The 11,716-nt window shown below is 37.8% G+C and overlaps 2 protein-coding genes and 1 long non-coding RNA gene across 3 annotated transcripts in view; all 3 read left to right on the forward strand.

Annotated features, from left to right (window-relative positions):
• The first annotated feature begins 505 nt into the window (after positions 1-505).
• LOC103517586 lies at positions 506-6,867 on the forward strand. The gene is made up of 6 exons (XM_017447510.2): positions 506-552; positions 2,198-2,522; positions 2,651-2,713; positions 2,878-3,002; positions 3,212-3,431; positions 6,581-6,867. Exons 1-5 carry the CDS (start codon positions 506-508, stop codon positions 3,429-3,431), a joined length of 780 nt encoding a protein of 259 aa, XP_017302999.2. The 3' UTR covers positions 6,581-6,867.
• On the forward strand, positions 3,915-5,147 carry LOC103517587 (uncharacterized protein PB18E9.04c-like). The gene has a single exon (XM_008482632.1). It carries the CDS (start codon positions 3,915-3,917, stop codon positions 5,145-5,147), a length of 1,233 nt encoding a protein of 410 aa, XP_008480854.1.
• A 169-nt stretch (positions 6,868-7,036) lies between the features above and the next one.
• Positions 7,037-11,716, forward strand: part of LOC103517585 — an 11,386-nt gene continuing 6,706 nt past the window's right edge. Inside the window, exon 1 of the long non-coding RNA XR_541811.3 lies at positions 7,037-7,368. This is a non-coding gene — a long non-coding RNA (uncharacterized LOC103517585). The remainder of the gene's footprint in view (positions 7,369-11,716) is intronic.

The following is an 11,716-nucleotide window of genomic DNA, read 5'->3' on the forward strand; positions in this document are numbered from 1 at the left end:
AGGTATACGTATGTATGTACCTATGTACGCGATCGACGTACATGTACATGATGTATGGTGGTTGCTTGGTGGTACATTTAATTTTAATGAAATGAAAATGATAAGTCGCTGTAGATTACCTGTGGTACTCTACTTTGTCCACAGCTATTAATGACAGACTATGACATCTTGTAATCAGTGCCGGGGCGTAGCGTGATAAAATGGGATTTTATTAGGAATATACCGATAGTCTGTTGGTGGATTTCACTAACCTTCTTTTTAGCTCCTAACAGCCTGTTAGCTTAACAGCCCTGTTAAGCTAACAGCCCTGTTAAGTACGTTATACAAATCAAATGGTCCGATAGTCTGTTGGTGGATTTCACTAACCTTCTTTTTAGCTCCTAACAGCCTGTTAGCTTGACAGCCCTGTTAGCTTATACAAATCAAATGGAACTTAACAGACCTTCTAAAGACTGAAAGAATATTGGTGAAATCCCTATATCTAGTGGTAATGCGCTTACTTGCCATGCAAAAGGCCCGACTGTTTGCTGGTTTGTTCAGCTCGTTTTTGGGGTGCGTCACCTGTTGTTGACTAATCCAAAGGTCCTGCGCACCACCGATAAAAATCGCACCCGTATTTTGTGGGTACTACGTATAATTGTTTTTGTAATGATTTTTTCCAGCTCCTTCTTTTCATTTTGCCATTGCTTCTGATAGTTATGATTCTGATAACTAGCTACTTACTGTTTCCATGTGTTCCTTTTTCCCTCGTCAAATATGCCGCTTGTTTACGTTTCTCATCGAGGCTTATCTATTTCATTTAGTTGTTATTGGGTATTATCATGCTCTTTCGGCAAACACGCCATTATCAGCAAGTTGTTTACAATCCGCCGCCTAAGCATTCTCAAAAGTTAATACCACAAGCAAAGTTAAGGTTAGGACTGAATAATCCCCTTTACAAGTTTTTAAAAAATGTTAAATTTGCCTGAATTAATTTGTGAATTAGAAGGGGGGGGGGAATACCAGAATTCGTAACTGAAAGGGTTAAGTATTTTTAGTAAACATGTTTAACACATACATACCTACCTACCTATAAAAAGCAGGTTCTTTTTTGGGCCTTTAAGAGGCTTTTTTAAGAGATTTGATAGAGGAAACTTTAACTGCTGAGGTCTTATCGTCCCGAAAGCAAAGAGAGAAGGAAGACATTTACCATCTTGGCAGTCTGTTGGTCAGTAGAAAACAGGCATTCCAGCATATCTCTCCTATCTTTTGAATCTTCTAAATCTCCTTCTTTCTCAAGAAGAAGGCAGGTAGATACATTCTCCCTCTTGTGCTATGAAAGGTTAACGTTTTTTGCCCTATGGGAGATGGGTTGTGTATCTCCTATCTTTTGAATCTTCTTCTTTCTCAAGAAGAAGGCAGGTAGATACATTCTCCCTCTTGTGCTATGAAAGGTTAACGTTTTTTTGCCCTATGGGAGATGGGTTGTGTACTTGGTACTCTAAACTCATTTAGCATAATACTACTACCTTATAGAATTGAGTTACGTAGTAGTTGTTTACCTATGCAAGAGTTCAGAGTTGAAGAGACAGTTTACAGTTTAGTCTAGATTGCACCTTTGCTGAATGCATTATAAATGCACCTCTCGTGATCTTTTCTGATATTTTGTTCAATTTTATTTCGTGATTTTTTTATATCTTCCTTGTAACGTTCTTTGTAATTATTGAAATATTGCTATATTTGTTATTTATTTATTTGTTTCAAATAGATTTTTATTTAATTTATTTTTTGTGTGACGTGCAAATCGCCTAACGAATGCATTATAAATGCACCTCTCGTGATCATTTCTGATATTTTGTTCAATTTTATTTCGTGATTTTTTTTTATATCTTCCTTGTAACGTTCTTTGTAATTACTGAAATATTGCTATATTTGTTATTTATTTATTTGTTTCAAATAGATTTTTATTTAATTTATTTTTTGTGTGACGTGCAAATCGCCTAACCTCGGTTACAAGCATATCTTTGTTATTATTTTTTTTATATATATAAATTGATTTATTAAACTAAGAGTATTTATTTTGTGAATTTCAATAATTGTGCGACCAAAGTTTTTGGTGATTTTCTTCATTGGATTAACATTGCTGATTGATTTGTCCAGTTTACTTTCAAAGGTTAGTTTGTCTTGGTGATTTATCACTATTAATTCTGTGACCAAGTTACCATTTGCCATCTAAAGTAGAAACTAACAAATCCGATAGCAAAAGGAAATCAGAATCCTCTACTGTACAAAGTTTAGTCAATATCGTGCATCCTACATCCTCGCATTACTCCTCTACTCCTGTGTATAAACCAAGCAAGAAGTCTGCTCCTACCACACAGTCAAGTCCCATCTTAACAACAACCAAGAGAATATTTACAAATGCCCAATCCAAACCTTACTCGGAGGACTCCAATGTGTACAACTTGATGTATAGTTTACAACCTGCCAGTGTGGATTATCCCAGCAGTAATGACTATTTGTTCGGATCTAGTTCAAGTCAGATGGCAATGCCCAATCCAAACCTTACTCGGAAGATTCCAATGTTTACAACTTGATGTATAGTTTACAACCTGCCAGTGTGGATTATCCCAGCAGTAATGACTATTTGTTCGGATCTAGTTCAAGTCAGATGGAGCCTCAGTATGGATCTTACGATACTTCCTCCTATGTTAGGTTCCCTAGTGAACAGCAGGCGCAGATTCCAATGTGTATAACTTGATGTATAGTTTACAACCTGCCAGTGTGGATTATCCCAGCAGTAATGACTATTTATTCGGATCTAGTTCAAGTCAGATGGAGCCTCAGTATGGATCTTACGATACTTCCTCCTATGTTAGGTTCCCTAGTGAACAGCAGGCGCAGCCTTACAGGCAACATCCCAATTCAAAGTTCTCTCTAGATTTTCAAAACACATTCGGGTCCGACATGTCTGCGGACGCTCAGGTGTCTTCCAATACCAATAGCTTTGTCAGATTTCCTACCATATCTAGAACTCCTGCCTCTACATTTAATTCTAATCGATGGCCGAATACAAGATGGCCGGCTCAGCACCAGGCTGACTCAACTCACTATGATAATTCCTGGAATTCAAGATGGCCACAACAGCAGCAGCAACAAACGCAGCAGTATTACAATCAAAATTCCAGATTCCAACAGAACGTTCCTCTTACCAACTATAAATTATTACAACAATATCTAGAACTCCTGCCTCTACATTTAATTCTAATCGATGGCCGAATACAAGATGGCCGGCTCAACACCAGGCTGACTCAACTCACTATGATAATTCCTGGAATTCAAGATGGCCACAGCAGTCGCAGCAGCAGCAACAAACGCAGCAGTATTACAATCAAAATTCCAGATTCCAACAGAACGTTCCTCTTACCAACTATAAATTATTACAACTTTAGGTAAGTTTAAGTTTCTACTTCTTCGTCAAATAAAAAGATTAGGTCCAATTTCTGTTTACTGAGCAAAGGGAGGCCAAAATTCAAAGTAAGGAGAGTTTTCTCAAATTAGTCCATCTGTGGCCAATCCAATTACTGAAAAGTATAGTGTTTTACTTCAGAAGTAGTTTACCTATAAAGGTAGAAACACACTACTATCACGTCACCGGCCACGTGAGCTCACGTGACGTGATAGTAGTGTTTTTCTACCTTAAGAGCCTTTTTTGTTGTTACAGTCGAACCTGGATAAACGAGAACCCAAGGGACTAGGTCATTTTTCTCGTTTAAAGAGGTTTCTCGTTTAAGAAGTTTCTCGTTTAAAGAGGTTTCATATAACTTTTTCTCGTTTATAGAGGTTATTAGTAGAGTCGAATTGTGAAGTAGACACGTTCATGAACAACTATCACTACCACTAGCACCGGGAAAACTGAACTGCCATCTACCACCATGAGTACTAGACAGCCAGAGTCAACAACATGGCGTACGTCCACTAAACAAATGCCAGAGTCCACTACAATGCTAAATGAGAAGCTTGATACTGTCATGTGGATCACAGAGAAACCAAAGAATGAACAAACAGATAACAAACCTGCACTCCACATTACAACTACTCCATATATCACAACACAAGATCGTGATAACGCTTCAACCTTATTGTTTAGTACTCAAACGCCACCCTTGTTTGATAAACTTGGATCGACACTAGATTCTTCTCAAACAGTAAATACCAATACACCAAACACAGTATATCCTTCTTCAATACCACCTTCAACGTTATCTGATAACACGAAGACAACATTCATACCATCCAGTCAGTACAACTCAGAACCAACTGTAGACACTGCAGACCCATCTAGAATTAGTACAACATACTCCTCTCCAGTAAATAATAAACATGTCGTGTCCAGTACAACAACAGACACGCCATTCTTAATCATAGTAACAGATACTAATAATCATATTGTAAATACAAATGAAAGTGAAGCCGGGGAAACAGATTATATTTTAATTAGTAACAGTAGTCATCCAACACATGTAAATAAACCAGGTGGAGCACCAGGGGATGTCAGTCATAACAAGAATGGGAGTGAAGTAAAAATTGTAGATAAAATGTGTACAGATAGCGAACTATGCAATGATGAAAGTGTATTACCATACTTTGAAAGTACGAAAACAATACGAAACAATACTAACAAAGTTGTGAATCATACAAATGTTGAGAAGCAACCAGACGCGTCGAACCCCTCAGAGAAACTAGTGAACAAACAAATAGACGCGACGAGTAGTAAAGTAATGAATATTGTGCAAAGTATGCAGCATGAAGACACAAGTCAACACGCGTCCCATGCTGATACAAAACTAAACACAAGCTCTCTAAACAATGATAAAATATCTCTAGATAGTTCTCACGTGTATGAAAGTTTGAAAATGCCGCCGCCATCTTTGCCATCTAAAGTAGAAACTAACAAATCTGATAGCAAAAGGAAATCAGAATCCTCTACTGTACAAAGTTTAGTCAATATCGTGCATCCTACATCCTCGCATTACTCCTCTACTCCTGTGTATAAACCAAGCAAGAAGTCTGCTCCTACCACACAGTCAAGTCCCATCTTAACAACAACCAAGAGAATATTTACGAAGACACAAATCAACACGCGTCCCATGCTGATACAAAACTAAACACAAGCTCTCTAAACAATGATAAAATATCTCTAGATAGTTCTCATGTGTATGAAAGTTTGAAAATGCCGCCGCCATCTTCGCCATCTAAAGTAGAAACTAAAAAATCCGATAGCAAAAGGAAATCAGAATCCTCTACTGTACAAAGTTTAGTCAATATCGTGCATCCTACATCCTCGCATTACTCCTCTATAAAACACCTAGGTAACCACCCTAAAGAAGTGTTTATGTGACTACTTACTTTGGCTTTCAGCATGACCCACTATCATGGATCTGATGTCAACGAACCTTAGAAAATCTGGAGATATTTCCTCAAGGTAAGATCAACTGAAAAGATCCTAAAAACAACCCCTTGGATTCTGCTTGGATAGGACTAAGTAAAAGTCCCTGTATTCCTACAGTCTAACCAAGGTCTTGGACTCTTGGGTCTTGTCTTTTTTACAAGGTCTTGAGTTTTTACATTATAATTTTTGTTACTTACTTGAGTTGGGATGGGAACTAGGGGCTAAAATTTGGTAGAAATGGTGAATACTTGGATAATACTTGGTCTTTGAAGTTGTGAAGATTTTTCCTTTGAAACTCCCAGAAATACATGGGTAATCTAGGAAGCAATCCTCATGATAAATGGGACAGTATTCTTTGTTCTGGATGTGCCCTCAAATAATGAGATTAATAAGTAAGTAACTTAAGTACTTACTTACTTAATGAAGTAATGGTTAAGTATTTATCAAGTATCTACCTATTTATGTCTGTACAATAATGTATTACTTAAGTAGATGTTGAGTTAGATAAGTAGGTATGTTACCTACCTATGTTAGGTAATTATTACCTACCAACCTATATTTTACCCTCCTACCTCCTACTCCTATGTACAGCCTGTAGGTACAGTATTTATAGACCTCTACAGATAATTGAATACCTATACCTAAGTACCTACCTACATACCTACCATGAGTGAAGACAAGTCCAAGTCAAATAATATGGGACAGTCATACTACAAATATCACATAGAAATAGAGAATGCAAGATAGGTCTAATAGGTAGTTTATTATTATTTAATTTGCTCCTATAAATCATTAACCCTTTTATGCAAGCTAATTAAAATCTGAATACATGCAAGATAACTGAAGTGTATCTGACAGTCTAAGACTTCCTTGTATCCTCCTTTTCCCTTTCATTTGTACTCCTTTTACTCCTTCTGCTTTTCCTTTCCTTCCTTCTCATCCTCCTCTCTGATCTTTTCTTTCTCCTCCTCCTCCTCCTCCTCCTCCTCCTCCTCCTCCTCCTTTCAGAGTCTAAAGGTAGAAACACACTACTATCACGTCACCGGCCACGTGAACTCACGTGACGTGATAGTAGTGTTTTTCTACCTTAAGAGCCTTTTTTGTTGTTACTTTACCTAGTTTTAACCCGTTACGTTGTCTGTATTACAGGAATTCATCGTTCCCCCTATGATACCTCCCGTATCCTGTTACTCCACTGACCACACTACAAGGAGAGGAGCCGCCCTCTCTCGAGAAGTCCCAGATTCCAGTCCATCCTGTAGTAGACACCTGAAAGTTTCACGAGGAAACGTGTGCTATCTACGGAACTGAACGGTTCCCTGAATGAACACGGAACCCTTAAGGCTCATTCCCACTTGCCGTTCGGAAAAAAATCTACTGTGGGTTGTGGAAACACTCTCATTTAAATTACATTGCCTAAAGGACATTGCATGGCCTGTTTATTGGATGAGAGACTTCTTCTGAAAAACCAATAAATGGAAACTTATAGGAAGGAAGGAATTTTAATTGTGTTAAGCATAAATGCTTGTCACAAATGTCGTTCCCTGCTTAATGCACTACGCTAAATTTTATGACTTGACTTGGACTCGAACCACCAACCTCCAGATCCGAAGTCCACCGCGCTAACTACTGCACCACTGAAGTTGGTAGTAAATGGAAACTTATAAAATAAAATAAAAATCGGATGAAACTCACGGCAAGTGGGAACGGGCTTTTAGGCTAAAAACAGAGCAGAGCGGAGAGCATAACGCTGTAGTAAGCATCATGTATTGTATTAAGTTGTTAAACCCATAAAATGTTGTTGTTGTTGTTGTTTTCAAATGCTCGGAGTTGACTATTAGGTCATTTTCCCTAAAAAACCCATCAAATACACGAGACCTTGTTTAGACTGCTGGGGTAAAGGGACTTTTTAGTCTCAATCGAACAGGATAAACAAGGTATATTCTATTCTACTTTGAAATGTTTGTTAACCTTTGAGTATGTTCAAAGACTAGGCCCGAACGATCTCCGACCCTAAGCATGACTCTTTAGTATCTAAGTAAGACCTGTTTTAAAATGTTAAAATAATAATTAATAACAAAAGTGTCGGGGTACCACATTGGGGATTTTCGTCATTCCCTAGTCCCTACCCAAAAATCAACCCCGCCCTCAACAAATGAAAATCCTTCCCCTAACTATTACCTGGGAGGGTGCTTTCTGAATCTTCACACAACTCTAAACTCCTACTCCCAATCAACTCTAATCTCCTGCTACTTACCAATGTATTTTAATGTAATAATATCCAAATATAAGTACTCAATAGGGTTGAAAATCCCAAGAAATTAAGACCCTTTGTAGGGAGCTTACATGAAGTTTGGGTAGTCAGCTAAGTACTTACTTACTTACCTATCTACATAACTTAAAACTTCGTAAACCTAGTAGAGACCTACCTAGTCAATCATAAAAAATATACTAGATAGGTACTTAAAATTTATTAGCATTTATTGTTATTTATACCTTCTTCTTTTTTCTATACCTATTTAAGTACTCCCTCGTTTTTCTTGTACCTACCTACCTACCTACCTCCTTACCTTCCTTAAATGGCGAATTCAAATCGTGCTTTATAGTCATTTTTCATCCAGGTATTTTAGGTACTTCTTTTTATTCACTTCTTTTTTATACGGACAGTACCGATAGTCTGTTGGTGGATTTCACCAACCTTCTTTTTAGCTCCTAACAGCCTGTTAGCTTAACAGCCCTGTTAAGCTAACAGCCCTGTTAAGTACGTTATACAAATCAAATGGAACTTAACAGACCTTCTAAAGACTGAAAAAATATTGGTGAAATCCCTATATCTAGTGGTAATGCGCTTACTTGCCGTGCAAAAGGCCCGACTGTTTGCTGGTTTATTCAGCTCGTTTTTGGGGTGCGTCACCTGTTGTTGACTAATCCAAAGGTCCTGCGCACCACCGAATAAAATTGCACCCGTATTTTGTGTCTCTTTCGCCCATCTTATGAGGTCACTATGGAATGGTTATGCTACCACACGGATCCGTAAATCCCAATGTCTATGTCGGGAGGCGCGCGAACGTCAAGAGTTCGAAGCGCCGCCCGGCTTAACACAAAATAGCGTTTTGAGCTTTTAATAAGCTTTTAATAAACTACGCGACTGATCAATGCTTTGTACTGAATAGGTAGTTTTTAATTACGTAATATGGTACCCGATTATAGGCATACGTTAATGAAGCTAATAGCTGGCGAAGATTAGGATTCTACCCCATAATTAGAAGAAGAAAAACAACTATAGTGACTGGAAGGTCTAGAAGGCTCTGGTCTCATGTCTGCTTTTCAGGTCTCAGGGTAATATTAAACAAACAAGGTATGTTTATAACCGTTCCGCCTGCGGTATTTCAGCAGACAGGCAAAGAGCACACACAAATTTCACGTTAAGTAAATAAAGATGGGAAGATTTTCGTATTTGCGTAATATTGTGGATAGGTTATTGGGGTCTTGGGACTTTTATAAAAATAGTGTTTTTCTAAGTATTTTTTGTATCGCTGTACTTACGTGTATTTTGTCTATTTGAAAATAAACAAAGGAAAAAAATCTATATCTATATTCTAAATTTGTTTCTTCTAAATTGATCGCTGTTTTTAACTCTGATCAATGATTAGGATCATCAAATAGATGGAAGCGCGATAGAAGGATCTTTCCAGTCCTTTCCAGCTGCCTTGGGCCTTCCATCAACTTCAGCAACAGACTTCCAATATCTATTGGCTATGGAGTAGCGTGATTTGAATTCTATACTAATGGCTTCCGATGTTTTGTTTCTTGTGCTTTCAGGCTCTATGGCAAAATATCTATATTTATACATTATAATCATTGTACTTTGAGCATCCCCTTTTTTCACTTCAATTTTTCTCTCACAGGCGGGTTATTGTCTATATTTATACATTATAATCATTGTACTTTGAGCATCCCCTTTTTTCACTTCATTTTTTCTCTTACAGGCGGGTTATTGGACTAATAAGCCAGGACTAATTAGTACCTGGCTACCCATTAAAGTTATCCTATCTATGACCTACCTATGTCAAGCGGGCCTATGAGTCCAAGGGGGTAAGAGTCCGGGGGGAGGGCTGTTCCATATTTTCAGGTTCAGGCCCACAATAAAAGATTGAAAGAAAGGCCCATAGGGGGAGACCCTCGGCCCCCTAACCTGCCTCGGTAGCGTAGTGGTCAAGACGCTCGCCTGGTAAACAGAAGGGCGTGGGTTCGATCCCAGCCGAGGCATGGAATTTTATCCTCATTTATTTGAGATTTTGACCACATAATAATGGACAAAACGTTTGGTTGAGATGGGTGCTGCGCTTGGCGGTATTTTGAATGCTTTTGGACAGATTTCGACCGTTTTTTGGCGGTTTTCAGCTATAGCGACAAAACGGTTAGAGATATTGTAAAAGTTTGGTTACCTTCCGCTCAAGAGTCTATTATTATTATTATTTATGGCCCCGATGTCATGCACGGGCAACGCGGGAGTATATTTTGATTTTTTGAAAAACCTACAGTTTTTTCGAAAGCGAAAAAAGCAAAAAGATTAGCTCGTTTAGAAATATTTCAGAGGGCTGAAATAGGTAACATCTGTCTGCTGCTTAACTGCTTAACTCAAAAGCAATAATCATATTGCCCCTGGTTACTCTGTAAGTATGCAATACGAAACATTTTACGCCGAAATCGTTGTAAACGGATCTTTTTTGCTCAGCAGCGGGCGTGTTAAACAGATTTTTTTAATTAGCTGATAAAGAATTAATGAAATGTATTTACTTAAAATTCAATTGAAAAGAATGTGATTAACTTTTCATAGAAGTAGTAACTTGATTTTATTTAGTAGCTACGTTTACAAGAACAGTTGCCCAGCAGAAATGTACAGCATGCTTTTGGATTTGTCTGACAAATTCAAATTGTTTGCAGCCCGTATTTTAGAAACCACAAAGGTTTCTCAAAAATTCCGTGAGAGCGCAGCACCTTTACCGAAATGTTCGTTCCGTTCCGTTTGACAAGTTTGATTTTGATCTCAGAGATTTTGATAAATTTAATTTTTGGAAGTTGGAAGCTTGGAAGTGATTTTTTACTTTCCTTATCCTATAGGAAGGAAAGTAATGTAATCGGGTCAAAATTTTGATGGTCAGTTTTTAGTGCCAAAACACGTTTTGCGGTGGTAGTAAAACACCTAGGTAACCACCCTAACCCTAAAGAAGTGTTTGTGTGACTACTTACTTTGGCTTTCAGCATGACCCACTATCATGGATCTGATTTCAACGAACCTTAGAAAATCTGGAGATATTTCCTCAAGGTAAGATCAACTGAAAATATCCTAAAACTAAAAACAACCCCTTGGATTCAGCTTGGATAGGACTAAGTAAAAGTCCCTTTATTCCTACAGTCTAACCAAGGTCTTGGGTCTTGTCTTTTTTACAAGGTCTTGAGTTTTTACATTATCATTTTTGTTACTTGGGATGGGAACTAGGGGCTAAAATTTGGTAGAAATGATGAATACTTGGATATTACTTGGTCTTTGGAGATGTGAAGATTTTTCCTTTGAAACTCCCAGAAATACATGGGTAATCTAGGAAGCAATCCTCATGATAAATAGGACAGTATTCTTTGTTCTGGATGTGCCCTCAAATAATGAGATTAATAAGTAAGTAACTTACTGAAGTAATGGTTAAGTATTTATGAAGTATCTACCTATTTATGTCTGTACAATAATGTTCCTAGATGTTGAGTTAGATAAGTAGGTATGTTACCTACCTATGTTAATTATTACCTACCAACCTATATTTTACCCTCCTAGCTCCTACTCCAGCCTGTACAGTATTTATAGACCTCTACAGATAATTGAATATACCTACCTACCTACATACCTACCATGAATGAAGACAAGTCCAAGTCAAATAATATGGGACAGTCATACTACAAACAATATCACATAGAAATAGAGAATGCAAGATAGGTCTAATACTCTAATAGGTAGTTTATTATTATTTAATTTGCTCCTATAAATCATTAACCCTTATATGCAAGCTAACTAAAATCTGAATACATGCAAGCTAACTGAAGTGTATCTGACAGTCTGAGACTTCCTTGTATCCTCCTTTTCCCTTCCATTTGTACTCCTTTCCCTCCTTCTGCTTTTCCTTTCCTTCCTTCTCATCCTCCTCTCTGATCTTTTCTTTCTCCTCCTCCTACTCCTCCTCCTCCTCCTTCTTTTCCCCCTCTCCTTCTGTGTCTCCTTCTTCTTCCCCTCCT

Source organism: Diaphorina citri, unplaced genomic scaffold, assembly GCF_000475195.1.
Source record: "Diaphorina citri unplaced genomic scaffold, Diaci psyllid genome assembly version 1.1 scaffold1899, whole genome shotgun sequence".
Classification (NCBI taxonomy): domain Eukaryota; kingdom Metazoa; phylum Arthropoda; class Insecta; order Hemiptera; family Psyllidae; genus Diaphorina; species Diaphorina citri.